Genomic DNA, 18,305 nt, shown 5'->3' with positions numbered 1-18,305 from the left:
TTCTTTCTTTCTTTCTATCTTTCTGTTCTTTCTGTTCTTTTCTTCTTTCTTTCTCATTTTCATGCTAACTAACCTTCCATCCCATATAGGATGATGCTGCTTGAATTGACAACATTTCATCGAAACGCCTCTGGAATACTTCTTTAAAAATCCTCCCAAAAATATTTCATGCTAAATTTTTAACCGCCTGTGTCATATTCTTTTTTTATCTTTACCAGCAGTGTGCATATACTCTGAGGACATGTTACTGTGCCTCAGTAACTTTCACAACACGCACATTGTTCTTTCTTTCTGCCTGGAGAGAAAATGGTCACTTAACAAAAAAAAAAAAACATTTCCATTTGCTTCCTCCACTGACTGCGGACAGAACACTAAACAACACCTCCTCTGAGAATCCTTCCTCTTAACATTTTCGTCCAAAAGAGTTTAGTTGGTACATGTATCGAAATGGCCTCCTTTTCTGTTTCTGTGCTCGGCAGGCATGGCAAGTCACCCGCCCGTCCCCATCTCTGAGCTGGCAGATCACATTGAGCGCCTCAAGGCAAACGACAATCTCAAGTTCTCTCAAGAGTACGAGGTAGGAATGCTGATTATCTGTCCCTGAAAATCTTTAACTTGGGAAATTCATCTGGTTTTGATGCAGTCACACACATATTTATCGTTGACTCATCATTTTTATTTATTTTTTTGCTCCGTTTCAATTTCAATGGTGAGCGCCGTAGATTCAGCCTCACATCGTCTCTACAGTGAAGTTGCATTTTGATTTGTCTTCATAGAACGATACAAGATAAAGCACATTTTCCTCTCTCTACTGTCTTGTTGTTATCTATACAAATATAAGGGGTGGGAAATTGAAATTGCAAGCTCAAAGAGAGTTTGCTTACAGCCAGATGGTTATCAAGCCCTCATTTCTACGCTCTGGTGGAGAAAGAGGCGAAACAGAGATAGAAATAAAGAGGCAGCGACAGAATCACCAAGAGATACAGGAAGCAAGTGTTAAAAAAATAAAACGCTCCTTGATTAGTTTCTTCCAACTTGCAGCACAGTTAATGTGAAACCCCAAAAAAGGGCATCTACTTGGAGATAACAATGTGCCTGAACTTGGTGTGCTGAACTGTGGCACTAAATGAGGAAAAAATAAGACACATCAGTAGAAATATTTCCCAACATGCTGGCTTTGTTGCAAATAGTGCTAGCATTACAATGAGCTCCACAGAGAGCTATTAAAGGGGTAAAAATGTTTTCTTTTCCCTGCGAAAAAAAAAAAATCAGTTTAGACCGACGGCCTCTGGGTGAAGAAGGAGACATAAGGCTCTAATTGGCTACCACAAGAGAGAGACAAATTGTGTGCGACAGAGACGCGTATATAGAGGAAGACAAGGACACATTATGCAAAGAGCAGGAAAACAGAGTAAGGATGTTTTAGGGAGAAAAGCGTTGGGAGAGAGGATAAAGGAGGGTGGAAGAGACAGCGAGAGAGAAGCCATATGTAATTGTGGTATGAGTTGGAACCACTCTGTTGAGCCTCACATTCTCTCTGCATGACTGTGTGCTTTGTTCGGTACTGAACCCTTAACGAGGGAACGAGAGAGATGGATAGAGGAGGGATTGAGGGAGAGAGAGAGAGGCCAGAAATGATTGCGGTGTAATAATCAGACACACATGATGTTGGGCAGCAATCTCAAACACACAAACACACACACACACACACACACACACATGCACTCATCCAGTACCACTCCTGTCCGTTTTTTCCCCAAACCAAACCATAATTATGTGTCGTAAAATATTCAGAATTGCTAAATTGCTCTGGCTCTCTCCTCTTCGTCCCTCTCCATTGACAGCCCCATAATGACCTCATGTCTGCCTCTCCCAGCTAACAGCAGTGGTTACACTGTAATTACCCTCCAGGAACTTAATGTGTTGGTCTAACACAACCATCCTTTCTCTCCCAGAGGAATTTATTGTGCTTTTATCATCTTTCTCTGGTAGCTAGTTTTTTTTTTTTTTTTTTTTGTGGAAAGCGGAAAGTCCCAACATCACTGTTGTTGCTTGAAATGGGATATTATATTTGCCGACATTCCAGTCCAAGTTCAATAATTCTGTTAATTTTCAATTTGTACTTTCTAATGGTGTGGTTTTCCTGCAGCAACACTGGACAATGCTTGTAAGCTCAAATTCATAGAACTGTCCAGTCTTGGTGCTGATGCTTTTAGCGTATGCATCATATTATTAGAGAATCAAGTTTGAAAGGGGTACACAATTATTACTTCTCAGTAAGTTTGCAGTAAGAGTGAGCTCTGATTGATCAATACTACCATTTTAGTAACATTCCATGCAAAAAAGAGAATTTTTCCTTACTGCAATGAATGGCCTCAATCATACATGCTGTGACCATTTGTCAGAATATATTGTTACTGACATACCACATGCTGGTATGACCATTTGAAAGCCAGTAATTAAACTTAAGTTTTAAAACCAAAGCATTAAAACCGAAAGTTTTTTTAAAATAACTTATTAAGCATGCAAACACTGTCCAAAACAGACTGAATTTAGAAAAATGGATAACCCGGCAAGTCTGTCTTTGTTGTTTGTTTTCTGCTGATGTTTTTTCTTTGTTCTGATCTTGTCTTTTGCATCTGGTAGTCCGTCGACCCCGGTCAGCAGTTCACATGGGAGAACTCCAACCTAGAGGTCAACAAACCAAAGAACCGCTATGCTAACGTCATTGCCTATGATCACTCCAGGGTTATACTCTCCAGCATTGAGGGTAAGACACGCCGCCAGTGTGTTTGCATGTGTCTCTGAGCTCTTATACTTCTTAAACTGTGTTTGTGAGCACTCACTTGAGATTGACATTTCCTTTTTTAGGAAGTGAGGGCATTTTGATCACTTTCTAACTTCTTTTAAGGGCTGATTTAAATGTTTATGGAGATCTATTAGGCTTATACTTTATTTATAACCTATTTACCGATATATTTTCATGGTGTGCTCCTTTTTAAATGGTCTAAAATGAAAAGAAAAAAATCGTCTCAGTCCTGTTCTCAGTGTGCGTTTTGAAGCGTACTCACTCACCTCAGCTGGGAAAGACCTGAGGCAGAGAAACTGGCAGATCCAATGTGGAGAGAGGGAGGCAGTGGGAGGCCAAGCCCAAACAGATGAGCCTTATCTGGGCAGAGCATGTGTGAGCAGCTCTTCCACCCCCGCCTGTCCTGGAGCCCTGGCTGTCTGTCTTTCTTTCAGCTTAGAAAACACATATACTCTTGAGCATGTCCAAACACACAAGAGCACACACACACACACACACACACACACACACACACACACACACACACACACACACACACACACACACACTCTATTATAGATTTAAAACACATGCCCAGGATGTGCACAAGCACAGATATGCACTTTTGCTCCCAGTCTCCTCCGCACATGCTCATGAACGCACACTCTCTGCCAAGCCAGTGTAGCCACCAAGTGACTGGAAGTGTGTGTGTGTGTGTATGTGTGTGTGTGTGTGTGTGTGTTTTATCTGCAGTGTGCTTCTGCTGTAGTCCCTTCCTATAAAATTGTAGCACATCAAAGCATTTAGGCAAGCTGTCTTTTAAAGACTGAGGTTGATAAACATATGTTCGAAGCCGTCTGTCCCCATCCCATTTAAAATAAGTTGTATAAACACTCTGTACTCCCCTGTCATTTAAACGTGTGTGTGTGTGTGTGTGTGTGTGTGTGTGTGTGTGTGTGTGTGTGTGTGTGTGTGTGTGTGTGTGTGTGTGTGTGTGTGTGTGTGTGTGTAATGGTGGCTTGGGGTTTTACGAGTGTATGGGACTGAGTGGTGTTCATAAAATAAGCTGCAAGAAGAGAATCAGCTGCGGGACTTTCTTCCTGTCGGGATTCTACTGTTTGCTCATTGACTTCCATCTTTTCAAATGTAAACTGCTATCAGACGACTCAAAAGGAGTTTTGTGTCCCACTTCGGCAGAATCGGGTCACGGCTGAATGCACGCGTACGCGGCTGTGTGTATGTCTCTGTGTGTGTGCTTTGGTGTTTCGCTGTACGTGTGCATGTTTGAGCTATGACTCAGTGATTTTTGGGATTATGGTATTAGGCCCCAGATGAGCAGGACTGATCCTAAATCAAACACACACAGACGGTCTCTCACATCACACGCACACACGCATACACACAATCCCTTCCAGGACAAGCAGTGTCAGCCGAGTCTTACACAGAGACGGCCTTACAGTCATATTGCCATTCAAAGCGACACATCCAGAGTATACTCAGATTAGGCCCATGATCGTCTTAGCATGTATTATAAAACAAGACGGCTGAACAATCCAACACCAAAGGACGCTTGGCCCTGTGAAAACATTAATCTTCCTGCCATGACCTCAGATGATCCGTATCCTTTATTACTGGGACATAAACCTGCTTTCATGCTTTCAGAAGACTTTAAATAATCCATATAGATTATTTCACTGTGAATCAGAATAAGAATCAGGTTCATCTGCAAAGATAGATAGATTGCATAGACATGTACGCAGAGTATTTCAGCATCTGTTTGATCTATTTCACCCACCTGTTCCCCTCTGTTTATTCTCCCCTTTCTCTCCCACCTCGACCCGTCACAATTCATTCCCATCCTCACCTTGCTCACATCTCTTCCCATTTTCTTCACCCAAATTCCCCTTTTTTCTTTATCATGCAGGTGTCCCAGGCAGTGACTATATCAACGCTAACTATGTTGATGGCTACCGCCGTCAGAATGCCTATATCGCCACTCAGGGATCCCTCCCTGAGACTTTCGGGGAGTTCTGGAGGATGGTCTGGGAGCAGCACACAGCCAACATTGTCATGATGACCAAGCTGGAAGAGAAGTCACGGGTAAGAAAAAGACAATGGAATAACATGAGGGTATGGGACCAGCAAGGGCAGGGTAGCGCAGGGCTAAGCCAACACAATAATGATGCCCAAAAGTAGGGACGGAAAAAGAATCCTTCCAGATGAGGAAGGAATAGGATGAGACAGGTCACTTTGGGAAGGGGCAAATATCAGGATGTCAGGATACAATATTACGTAGCCTTTTGAGTCAAAAAGCTGCAATAGGACATTGGATGGTAGGCAGTAGAGTACATAAGTGTATACAATAGTAGATTAGTATAGGGATCTGTAAGACATGATGGACTGCAGAGGTACTGTAGAGCAGGACAGCACAGAACACAAGACATCGCGGAATAAATGGTGTGGGGTATCATATCACCATATCAAATGCTACGGAAGAGTTCAGTAACATAAGGTAGCAAAAAAGTAAGATAGGGTAAGGTATACAGTACATGTAGTAGTGTAGGGTCAAGTAGCGTAAAAAAGGTAGGGCATGCAGGGTAAACAACTTTCTCCAGCCAAACATGTGCCACTACCACTAACAGTGGCTACATAGCTAAGTGGTAGTTGAAACAAGTGTAACAAGCCCATTAAAGGTGGGGTTAGCGATTTCAGGTAATGCAATTTTTAACCAATAGACTTTCTTTTTAAATTTGGCAAATATCTCCTCACGATCCGGTAACACAAAACACACAACCCTGGCTCTGTAAATGGGAAACAAAGTGGATCAGACTAACACAACACAACACTTGTTATTCCAGCCAGGATTTGTGTGTCAGGTAGCGTTTTTCCCTTGCCCATAGACATTCAGCTTTTTTTCTAGTTTTTTTCTAGGAGCTGTTGTGCTTGCTCTGGAAAACTGTTTGAATGTTAGCTACAGTTTGCTAACCCACAACAACGCTAACATTAATTATATTACTTGCCGTGTCATTGTGCACGCTATATCATAGTATTTGTCATGGTTTTGGATTTATCCAGAATGGCTTACCCCACCTTTAATGTCATCCCAAGAAAACAGCTGGGTTTTTTTGTGCAAAGTGAAACAAAAACATATTTTTACAGATTTTATTGTCACCAACAAATATTTTACAATAAACACAGAAAACCCAAGAAGTACTACAAACACTTCTACAATCTTTCCCCCTGCGTTAAGAGTGTGGCAGACCTGTATTTCCTATGTCTGTGCCACTGTACATTACAAAGCAAGTGACTTAGGTGATCCACATGCTGTACAAGGCAGTGCATTATTTCTTTGGTTCACTAAAGCCAGCGTGCTTTTCAAATGTTTTTTGGGGGAATTCTGGGTAGCTCAGCAGCTCTCAGAAGAACAGGAGTCAAATGTAGTGTAAAGTGCAACCAGATGACCCAGTGCCAGCACAGAAACCTCCTCACCTCTCCCAGATAGGATGAGGAGGTGTCAGGTTGAGCCTGATTAAAAATGGAAGGAGAGAGGTGAGTAGGGCACGATAATTTTTGAAGGTTAAATTACAGTGAAATAAGAAGAATAAATTACCGTTCGGTTAGAAGGGAATAAGCGTAGGATTGGATATGGTTGGTTTGACAGGAGGTACAAAACAGACCAGGAAAGGGCAGGAGGTCCATTTTTGAACATGTGGAAGGAAAGAAGAGTCCAGATGGATTCAACAGAGCAGGGCAGACAAGGAGAGTACATAAGAGTAAGAGCCAGGACACGTCATGTAGTACAAAAATAGTTCATAGAATAAACCGAAAAGCAGCTGACATCATTATAGTGACCAAGCTAAAATTGTTGTGGCTAAATGGATGCACAAGGTGGCATGTAGTTGATCAGAATAGAATAGAATACAGTAGAATATAATAGAGTTGATTGGTGAGCATTACAAGTACAGCTAAAGTGGGGGTAGGTAATGAATTAGAAAATGATTTAGCTTCAAGGCATTTTGCTGTTGTTAACAGAATATGCGCTTGAGTAAAGATTCAATGTAATGAGAATGTCATGTTAGAATAAAATGAACAAGAATGGCTTGAGGTATGAATCATGATTAAGTGCTAACCAATTATGTCCAGAGCCCTGTTCAGAAAATTATCCTTTCCTCTCATCTGTGCTTCTTTTCCTATTAACCTGTGTCTTGTGTTAAAACTCTGTTTCCTTTTCAACTTTTTCCAACTGTCTCTGTTGTGTCTGTTTGACCCTCAGATGCCCTCTTATTTCTTCTCTAAGGCAAGACCTCTCTTTCTCTCCTTTGCTAATCCCTTTTAAAATGCAACCTCACCTCACATGGTTTTCTCCTTACCTTTTTTTTCTATATTCAGTGCCCTTTTTTCTGCTGTTTCCTCCCTTTTTTTCCTGTGTAATAGCGAGTGCATTGAGTGAGAATGCAGAATTGTTGTCAGCTCACCACAAAGCACTATGGGTTTTATTCTAACCACTGCAGTTCAGTAACAGTGCACATTAGTGTCTACAGTTTGCATGATCACACCCACAACTGTTTTTGTTTTTTCCTGTCTAGTGGCTATGCAGTAAAGGATGTAGCCATTAAAGAAAGACAATTTTGTACATGTTGAAGTTGTATGAAAAAAATCTGTACTGAGTGAAGGACTGCAGATCACCTAATTGTAATCAGCCTTCTGCTACTGTCTCGTAAACATGATGAATCTGTTGTGTAGTGATTCAGTGTTTGGCTTTAAGTTCTCTTAATTCAATAAAGTAGTCACAACATTATGCAATAATGAAAACATTCAATCTGAATGTACTTAGCTGTTTATTCTTAGCCTACAACCTCCATATCTACTGTTTGAGGGAGTAGTGGGTTGCTTGTTGGAGAAAATGATTTAATCTCATTTAACACCTCTCAACATTACCCCATTTATGTTTATGCATTAACAACACAGATGATCACAGATGGCCACACTGTGGGAATCTTGCCAGTATCCTTCCTTTTAGCGCCAATTAAACCACACAAGAGCAGAGCACAGTCATGCTGTTAGTCCATATATCAATGGATAATATAGTCTTCACACCAGGCATTTACTGCGATCCTGTTTAGTCTTTGGCAGTGGTCTGGCCCCCCTACGTGGACGACCATTCCTGTCCCCACAGTGTCTCAAGGTCTGGTGGGAAAACAACAGTTGAAAAGCTGTAATTACAGCCTGAACGTCCCAGGCCAAAACGCATAATCCCCAGTCTGGAGCAGTGGAATGCAGAGCGAGTTGAGCTGAGCTCCCTGCTGTCTTTGATGTGAGGACTGGAGGGATCAGCACATAACGTTTGGTTTGGCCTGATTCTGCCAAGGCCCTCCTCCCCTCTTCCCCCTCCTCTGGGATTTTTTTCCTCCTCTCTCGTTTGTGGTCTCTGAGGCTGAGCTGAAGAACTACAAATATGACCGTCTTCTACAGGGGAATTCTAGGTGTTTTGATGGTTAGGGATTCTGGGATTTGATGTGCGGGGTGTAGTTTTGCAGGTATTTGTGAGGTTGGAGTGTATGCCGATGTAGGTGGCTCTGTGGTGGGTCTTTGCGAGAGCCCACCAACCTATGGTAACGTCATGCCATACCATTTTCTTGTATTTGAAACAACTTATGCAGGATCACACCCTAGAAAGCAGACATCTCTCTCTGCCCCCTGTCCCTCTCTCTCTCCCTCTCTCTCTCTCTGTCTCTCTCTGTCACTCTTCACCCCACACACTTACTAAAACCCTTCTCACACGCTGGGTTCCCGCTATATGCACATTTTTTCCAAACATTACTGTCTGAACTCTGCAAACTCTCTCACTAAACTGCTTCAAGACTCCCCTTCTTTTTTTTGCCTCTGTACACGTGCACTTGCATCCAAGTCAGCTCTCTCTTCCTCTCTTCTTTCACTAAAATGTGCACGGACATATATGAACCGCTCTGCATCTGTCACAGCATCTTCCCTCGTCCCTTGTAGGTGAAGTGTGATCAGTACTGGCCAACACGGGGCACAGAGACGTACGGCCTCATCCAGGTCACTCTGCTGGACACAGTGGAGCTGGCCACCTACTCTGTCAGGACCTTCGCTCTTTACAAGGTAACGTGATGTGCAGTGGATTGTAATGGGGTCATGTGTGTTTTGATCTGTTGAAATATTTATTACATGCTAGTTTGTGTGTTTCTGAGGCCATGTCACAGTTTGTACATGAATATACAGTTTCCTGTATGTGTGAATCAACATGACGAACAACCTCATGAGAATTTTTTTTTCCTTCATTCATAAACTAAGTGACATGTTCCTTTATTACCATTAACACCAATTTTTTGAGTCAATCCTACATACACCCTCCTGCTACTGTAAATACTCATTGGGACACCAAAAGTATATTAATATAAATAACCCCTCAAAATGAATGCATTCCTGTTTTAGTAAGCCTCCTTTTCAAATGAAATAAAACTGTATTTGTAACACATTGTGGGTTTTAGTATTTTAGGATTATAACCAGCTTGATTGATGAATTAAACTGGTCTTTCAGGTCTGTATTCTATTCTATTTTTATGAATAAAGAAACAGTCTGGTGCCACAGAGCAAAATTCTACACAACAGGGGCTGCATAGGTTTTGGTTGACAAAAACATTTCCAATAGACTCAATATACTAGATCATAAAGAGGGACATGTAGGCTCTTCTTAGCTATCTTGTTCAAATAACAGAATCCAGTCTCCATCAAGCATATCTCAAGAAATTGAGACTCCCCAAGGTCTTCTAATCTTTACGACAAGACAGTCTGGAACCACTCTCATGTCAAAGAGTGGATAAAGGTTGCAATGACCCTGTCGGGTAATCCAATGGAAGACGTAACCATTATTCAGCAGTTTACACATAGATTTCATATACATTTTGGTACATTTATACCACATTTACCTTTAACACTCTTCTCTGTCTGCTTGTCCAGAGCGGCTCCAATGAGAAGCGTGAGGTTCGTCACTTCCAGTTCACGGCCTGGCCAGACCACGGGGTGCCTGAACACCCCACCCCCTTCCTGGCTTTCCTACGCAGGGTCAAGGCCTGCAACCCTCCGGATGCTGGACCCATGGTTGTCCATTGCAGGTGTGTGTGTGTGTGTGTGTGTTTGTCAGTGCTTCATCCATATTTTTTTTATTCTTTTAGTTTTTTTAATGTACCAAACTAATTCCTAAAATCACCATGGACGACAATCCAGTGGTCCCTGACCAAAAAGAAAACAAATCTGGTCCTTGACTGGGTGTGTGTGTGTGTGTGTGTGTGTGTAACACTTATGTGTTATTTTGGGTTTTACTTGGCATCATGATTTTCAAAAGCCTGGGAGTCTGTGAAAATCAACACGAGTCCAAGAGCACTTGTATAAAATCATTCATAGGTCCTGAACTGAAATGAGATTGACCTGCCATTATGCAAACCCCAAACCATCCTCACTGGCTTAGACACCCACATTCCTTTCGTAACAACCTCCATCATCTCTAAGGTTTAACAACAACAGCAGCCACCATGCTGACCTTATTTTCCATAAGTAGCTTTCAGTGTTAACCATTTACCGTTTAAACTGGTGGTAGATCTGAGTTCATAAGTTTATATTCAAATGAGCTGCTGTCTGAGCAGCAGGAGGCTCATGCGTTGGTTGGAGGAAGATTCTGGAAACTTGTCATTAAAGTCTTGGCACAATGTTGGGCGCCCAAGCTGGAATGCAGCTGCTATTTGCTCTTACGAGGGAGTGAAGGAAAGAAGAAGATATAGGGTAGCGGAGGGAATATGGAGCAGAAGCTCTCGGGAGGAAGAATTAGTGAGGTATAGATGTGGAAGAGAGAGAGGGAAGGGGAGAAAAGGGGATTGAGAGATGATTGAGAGGGACAGTTAGCGAGGTACTGGGAGTTAGAGGAGGAGATACGTGCTGAATGAGAGAAGGTGAGGTCAAATCCAGGACGCGGTGAATGGAAATGATGAATTAAAGAAAAGGAAAGGTGGAGAGAAAATGGACTCTAAAAAAAACGTACAAATGTGAGAGTGAAAAAGTGCTGGGGCTGGCTGGTGTGAGAGGGTTGGAAGGGTACTTAGAGAGAAGATAAAGAGGCAGGGAGATGAGGGCGAGAGGGGGGTGAAAAGGTTGGCAGGAGAGGAGCTCTTCCTAATCTTCCGTAGCAGTCAGATGGAGTATCTAACAGGATTATCAGTCAAATTTAATTATCTCGGCAAGACTCCATCATAATGTGCCTTAACACATCAACCAGCCTCTGTATCAAACAATGGACCGAATCTCATTCCACCTGAACCACATGCACACGTTACTGTGCAAGCACACATACACACTGATATTAATTTAACCATATAAAGAGGTTTTTATTCACTCGCAGAAACTTGCTTGGTCAGGGTGTTTCACCATTTAGGTACTAGCGCAGCAAAAATGTGAAGTGTTTGGGTGGGCAGCTAAATGTATTATATTTCTGGATTGTATGTCGATAGGAGAGGATATCTTCCTAATGCCAGTCAGACGGTGATGCTGACTCATCGCTGATGTCAATTTCTACGTCCTTTGTTGGAAATATTGCTGGCTGGCATCTTTGTGATACTTAGTTGATTTAGGCACAGTATGTTAGAGCTTTTGCAATATGCAACAGGGGCCAGATTTGTACCAGGTTTGAAGAAACAGCACACACTCAGGAAAATTATTTGTTCAACAGTCCATACCCCAGGTTAGGTTGAGAAACTCACATCACGGTCTGTCTCCCCTTTTTTCTCCTCTCGTTTTGGCTCAGTGCTGGAGTGGGCCGCACTGGCTGCTTTATCGTGATCGACGCCATGGTGGAGCGAATCAAGCACGAGAAGACCATTGACATCTACGGCCATGTCACGCTGATGCGCTCCCAGAGGAACTACATGGTCCAGACGGAGGACCAGTACATCTTTATTCATGATGCACTGCTGGAGGCTGTGACCTGCGGGAACACAGAGGTCCCCGCGAGGAACCTTTACTCCTACATTCAGAGGCTGACGCAGATTGAACCGGGAGAGAATGTCACCGGCATGGAGCTGGAGTTCAAGGTGAGGACTGATCAGCACGTCCCTGAAGGTTGTGAAATTAGGTCAGACTGATTTATGATGGTTCATAAAACCGATTTATGATGATAATGAGACACTTCACTGGTCTCTGCAAGGGTGAGTTATCTTTTTCTTGCCCATTGCTACACAGAAGGCCAGACATCAGGGTCGGACACACAATAGCATCCCTGAACTTGGTACTGTAGAAATTCAGTGCCTCCTCTCACTTCAGCAGGACACATCGGTGTAAAGATGGTCCAGCTTTTTCTTCAACATGTGGTCACTTTGTTTCTTATATAAGACATCAAAGGCTTGGAGCCAGAGATTAAGGTGAGGCTGGATCTTCCATCAAGGTGTAGAGGTCTCAAGATTGTCACTGTGTAGAAGTATTCTCAAAGCAATAGTTTGACATTGTGGGAAAAGTGCAGAGTTATACAAGAAGATCTATACCACTGCCCTGTCTGTCTATTCAATATGAAGGTGGTGCCAGGAGACGGATGGCAGAAAGACTGGAAAGAGTTGGAAACAGCTAGCCTGGCTCTGTCCAAAGTTAACAAAATCCACCTTCCAGCACCTCTTAAGTTCACTAATTAAAATGTTATATCTCCTTTGTTTCATTTGTACAAAAACATAAGTGTAAAAGTGACAAGTTGTGGTTTTACCAGGATTATGTGACTATTTCTTGGCTGACCGCAGTGACATCTTTGGGTCTTGTCATGGCCAAGAAATAGTCCTGCACATTAGCCTACATGTTAATTAGTGAGCTTTGGATGTGCTGGTAGACAAAGTTATTTTGTTTTACAGAGCCAGTTCTTTCCCTGTTTCCATCCTTATGGCTGCTAGCACCAACTTCATATTGAACTCTCTGCTAGAGGGAGTATAAGGGTATTACCCCCAATGCTGAATTCTTCCTTAAATATGTGTTTTACGTCATGTAGTGAGTTTTCCATGAAGTGTTTGATGTCTAATGGTGCGAGTACAGTTAAAGAACAAAAGAACACAGAGAAATGAGGTTGGTTAAGGGTCCCAGAATTGTACTTCCCAAACTCATAAAATCACAACTGCATCATAGTCAATTAAATTGAATTAAAAAAAACCTTCCAAGAGCAACACATCTTTGCCACACTAATACACAGTGCCATCATAAGCAATGAAATTGCGTGTCATGTCTGTGTAATGTCTAGAATCCACCTCGTCAAACAACAACAATGTTCACAAAATAATCTCATCTCAAAGTCCATTTAAAATCTGTTCTGGAGCTTTCGAGGGTAGCACGTGGTCTACATCAGCAGATGAAGTTTGCTCATTTATCACGTTAACTGTAGATGGTGAAACCTTCCACTTCTCCTCCATGTTAACTAAAGCTGAGGTTCAAAGTTGAGATTCAAATTAAATGTATGACCTTGGAAACAGTAGTCAAACAGTTACACCGACAGATGTATTTATTAGCTGCTGAAGATGTTAATAGGAATCCTCTCTAACAAAGCTTGAGAACAACCTTCTTCACAAGGACATACAGTATGTATGAACCTTGAATTCCTGACCTTTATAGTCACTGAGAATCTTTCCCAGGGCTGTTAGCGGTTCCTCCACTGAGGGTTTCATATACTCAGGATGGATGGTTGGATTTGAAGGGGATTATGGGATTGCTCCTTTTGAATCCAAGGTAAGAGTGTTCTACTGAGGGTTTTAGAAAGCATCATAGTTTTTGAAGTTTGATGGGCATACTCAGAAAGACCAAATAATGTAGGCCAGAAAGTAGCAGTTCATAATAAAACCCTCGGAAAAAAAGGTCACATGGGCGATTTCAAACATTTATGGAGCCGATCAGAATTCAAAGTGAGAACTCCGGACATAGGCTTCAGTATACAAGCAAGAAAAGTGAGCATATAAGGGATTCAGAGTGTTATTGAGAAGTCTCATTTTCACTTCATTCTAGTTGTTTTTATTTTGTTTACTGTGATATTTACCTCTTCCCAAACAAGTTTTCAACAGACCCTGTCTGGTTTGGCTAGGTGAAAAGAGAATCAGTTTTAGCCATACAGGTATATATTGAAAGCAGGTGGCTTAAATTGTCCCTGGAATGGTTTATGTCTGCTCAGACGCTCAGAGGGCAAAGTAAACACAAAGCCACTCTAAGCAATCTCCTTCATCCTTTGCTCTGGCATTCCTGTCCTAATGGCAGCGGTCTCCTCAGAATGACAATGAACCGAGCGCTCACTGAATTGTTTGCTCAGCCTTATATTGATGTAAAACATATGCCAGGGTTGTCCCAGTCACCAGATTTCATCTCACTCCAACACTTACGGGACGGCACTTTCCACCTTCATCGACAAAACACCCAAAAGGATGGAATTTCTCACGGAGGAGCAGCGTCGCATCCCTCAAATGAAAACACAGAAAGTTGAAGTGTGCGTGTGAGAAAAGAAAGAAATGAAGCTGTACTGGCAGCTTTTGGTAATCCAACACCCTATTGAGAAAGTTTTTGTTCCCTTTCACAGAGGGTTTACTGGTTGAGTTTTAGGAGGTTGCCAACAGGCCATGATTTTATCCAAGCTTAACACATGGTGCAAATAATAGCATGTATCAAAGCAACAAAAAATGTTGTATGCGCCAGACTTTATTGATAAGACCGAGTCAAATTCAAACCAAATGACGCAAAGAATTACTATTGTTGGCACTGGAAACTGGTTTCAGACTACCCAAATGAACTGGTGAACTTGTGGTTAGTGTGGGATTTTCCAGCTTAGTCTGTCTGTATGAAAACAAGGTACTCGCTGTTTCTCCCACAGCGCTCCGGTAGCCACCGATGGTCGAGGCTCAGTTCATGAGACCCCATTGTTTCCCCTCTTGAGTCTGCGGTTTCCCTCTGCCTATTCTCTGTTGTTCTGTCTTTCGCTTTAAGCCATGTCATCCAATGGTCGAGTATGCTAGAGAAAGTGTACACGTCTGCCTGTCTGGATGTATCCATATGAATGTGTGTGTTCCAAGGTTGGGTGTTTTTTTTCACTGGATCAACTGTGGTTCACATATGTGCGTTGAGACAGTGTGGGGCCTTGTGGTTTCCTGCCCCCCGACTCTTGATTTTCTTCTTCCTCCTCTCGTTCATCTTATTATATTCCCTCTCCCATTCCCGACCGCTGCCCTCGTTCCCCTATATCATCACCCCTCCTTTGTTTATTCAATTGAAGATGTCTGACTAAATATCCTCAGGCTGCCGAGTCAAGCTGATTTTCTAATTTCAGTTGTCCAGTATGCCAGAGGAAAACCAAGGCTTGTGCTAAATACATTTGAATGAGGTCGCTGAATTTGTCTGAACTTACTCTCTATTTTTTTTGCCATCTTCCTTCCTTCCCCTGTATTTACTTTGTGTTTTGTCTACTCTTACCAGCACTACCATTTAGGCCCATTTACGGATCTGTAAATGTTTTGTTATAAAATATTGATTTCTTTCTAGCGTCTGGCCAGTGCCAAGGCCCACACATCACGATTTGTGAGTGCCAACCTGCCATGCAACAAGTTCAAGAACCGACTGGTGAACATCATGCCCTACGAGACCACGCGCGTGTGTCTGCAACCAATCAGAGGAGTGGAGGGCTCTGACTATATCAACGCCAGCTTCATTGACGGTTACAGGTCAGAAAAACTTTTTGCCATTTAGTTGAAGGTTTAGTCCTTTCAGTTACTGTATGCAGATTCAAAGGTCTTAACAGAGAATGTCAAATCATTTGAAGTAGAACCAATAAAGAGGGTGCATGTGTTCACCATTTGATTTGTGTATTTGTGTTTGTAGGCAGCAGAAGGCCTACATAGCAACCCAAGGCCCACTGGCTGAAACCACAGAGGACTACTGGAGGATGCTGTGGGAACACAACTCCACCATAGTTGTCATGCTAACCAAACTGAGAGAAATGGGACGGGTATGGATTCAAATAAACACACACACAAACTAATGTAATCAAGTGCACTGTGGAGGGAACATGTTAGCATGGAGTGGCTCTATGGGGAAGCAAACCTCTAATTCTACTGGCATCAGAGCCGCTGAAAGATGGACTCTGTACTGTTATTTTTAAACCTGACAAACCATGTGCCAAACATTACTAAAATATTATGGTATTAAAGTGTGTAAAGGCTCTGAAGAAAAATTAAGACAAAGAGACAATAACATTATTTGAAACCTGCACTAAGCAGCTTTTTAAAGATTGACAAGGTTTCAATGCAACCATATACTGTAACATACAATATCACACAATGTACTATACTTAGCATTATTTTCAGTTAATCTTTCAAAAATCTATACTGAAGAACTGTTTGAACTGCGCCATGATCTGCAGTCTTTCTACATGTTTTGCTCATTCTTCTCTTGATTTTCTATTAGCAAAAGCAAATTAGGAGCTGTCCTCACCAGGAGATGACCCTGTTGATAAGTGTAATAAACCGTGTCCTATTGAAGCAGGCAGTAGCTGCAAGACTTTTATTATGCTGGGTAACAAAAACTCTGAGTTATATAACGAGAGACTTTGGTTAAGTATCTGTAAAAAATGAAAATGATGAGTCTGAACTATTAAAAACAGTATATGAAGATTTAAAAATCCAAGCAACAGAGTAACAGATTGAGAAAGAGGAGGATACTGGTGTGAGTTATGTTCATAATCTCATGAACGTCATATCTCATCTGGAGCAAGACTATCTTCAAGTGAATAATGAATTTCAGAGGTCAGGCAGACATATTCATGACAAAGTAGCCAGAAATCGTTCTTCTTACAGACGTGATGTAAAGCTCTGAACAGAAGCCTCTGTGTTGTCGTCTTGCAGGAGAAGTGTCACCAGTACTGGCCTGCAGAGCGCTCAGCCAGGTACCAGTACTTTGTGGTGGATCCCATGGCTGAGTACAACATGCCCCAGTACATCCTCCGAGAGTTCAAAGTCACTGATGCCAGGGTGAGTCCTGAGTATGTGTGAGTGTGTATCATTTGTACTGAATTAGGATTATTTCTGTAATGAAAGATAATTAAAAAAAAAACGTTCTCTTCCTCCAGGACGGCCAATCGCGGACAGTTCGTCAGTTCCAGTTCACTGATTGGCCAGAGCAAGGAGTGCCAAAGTCAGGGGAAGGATTCATTGATTTCATTGGCCAGGTGCACAAAACTAAAGAACAGTTTGGCCAGGATGGGCCAATTACCGTGCACTGCAGGTAAGATCTATTCCTCCCACCAGCACCTCAATATGTTTATACATTTTGATCATTGTGACAAATTTAAGAAAAATCTAAATAAATGAGTGGAGACAAAGATCTCTAACGTCTTGAATTCTCCAGCATGATCATTAATACAAATCAATCATTTTTTTTAACATTGGTGTTTAGCCCCCTAGTACAGCTCAGCGACTTGATGCTAGTGGTGGCCCAACACCTTACCAAGAAACTTTTTGTCAGTTTTTCACTTGAATCTGTACACGTGATCGCTGGGTCCCCTTAAACAAGTGTTTATAATTTAGATGTACCATCGGCATATGCACCCTCAGGTGATTTTTCTGCCAGTAAACATTTTTGCATATATAATATTTTATTATTATATTACTTTTTGTAGCTGGAAAAAGAAAGAAAATGTTTGCACTCAAAGCAAACTTCAGTTGAAAGTCTATCATACAAACATCAAAATAACCATCTACAATGGTCACAGAGAACACAAAGATAACAGTGGGACTAGTGTGGCTATGCAGGTAGTTTCTGGTCCTCCTTGGTGGTTTGATTCCTCTTCCTGCAGATGTCAAGGTGTCACTGAGCAAGACACTGAACCCCATTTGATCCCAATAATTAGGCCAGCGCCTTGCAAGGCAGCTCACCGTATTTGGTGTGTGAAATGAGAGGCAAATTGGAGAGTTAGGAGACTGAGTCTGAGGGTGATGAGTCAGTGATCTTTACCTATTAACCTAAAGGTCACTGCCCTACTTATGAGGCAATACTAGCATGCGTTCACCTCTCTGTTAAAGATTTCAAACTTATATTTTTCCTGCTTATACATTAATAATACCTACGGGGTCTGATCTTTGCCACATGTGAGCAAAAAATCTGAACTAGGTCACTCCTACTAGCACAGCCAGCAGGACGAACTTCTCTATATGACTGTCAACACGGCACTTCCGTTTATTATACATGACTACAGATGCTGCTGTTCTAAATATATCTAGCTCTAACTATGTTTCCACCTGTCCACCAACAGTGCGGGAGTAGGGAGGACTGGTGTGTTCATCACCCTCAGCATCGTGCTGGAGAGGATGAGGTACGAGGGAGTGGTGGACATCTTCCAGACTGTCAAGATGCTGCGCACCCAGAGACCTGCCACCGTTCAGACAGAGGTGAGCTTTCCCACTGTTATTATTCTGTCTCCCTTCTTGTGCATGCTGTCTGTCTCTAACAC

General features: G+C 42.1%; 1 protein-coding gene across 34 annotated transcripts in view; it reads left to right on the top strand.

Annotated features, from left to right (window-relative positions):
• Positions 1–18,305, top strand: part of ptprdb (protein tyrosine phosphatase receptor type Db) — a 145,344-nt gene that overhangs the window by 123,589 nt on the left and 3,450 nt on the right. For 18 of the 34 annotated variants that reach the window (XM_051385252.1, XM_051385256.1, XM_051385259.1 and 15 more), the window contains 11 exons: positions 480–577; positions 2,647–2,770; positions 4,713–4,888; positions 8,792–8,911; positions 9,770–9,924; positions 11,604–11,889; positions 15,344–15,522; positions 15,680–15,806; positions 16,702–16,827; positions 16,926–17,080; positions 18,108–18,243. In XM_051385252.1, the coding sequence (XP_051241212.1) occupies positions 480–577; positions 2,647–2,770; positions 4,713–4,888; positions 8,792–8,911; positions 9,770–9,924; positions 11,604–11,889; positions 15,344–15,522; positions 15,680–15,806; positions 16,702–16,827; positions 16,926–17,080; positions 18,108–18,243 (1,682 nt within the window). Of the gene's footprint in view, positions 1–479; positions 578–2,646; positions 2,771–4,712; positions 4,889–7,061; positions 7,086–8,791; positions 8,912–9,769; positions 9,925–11,603; positions 11,890–15,343; positions 15,523–15,679; positions 15,807–16,701; positions 16,828–16,925; positions 17,081–18,107; positions 18,244–18,305 lie in introns of all 34 variants that reach the window. The other 16 variants (XM_051385239.1, XM_051385245.1, XM_051385237.1 and 13 more) reach the window with 1 other exon arrangement.

This window comes from Dicentrarchus labrax, unplaced genomic scaffold (genome assembly GCF_905237075.1).
Source record: "Dicentrarchus labrax unplaced genomic scaffold, dlabrax2021, whole genome shotgun sequence".
In the NCBI taxonomy this organism is placed as follows: domain Eukaryota; kingdom Metazoa; phylum Chordata; class Actinopteri; family Moronidae; genus Dicentrarchus; species Dicentrarchus labrax.
Note: the sequence above shows the minus strand (reverse complement) of the source record. Positions and strands in the feature narration are given on the sequence as shown.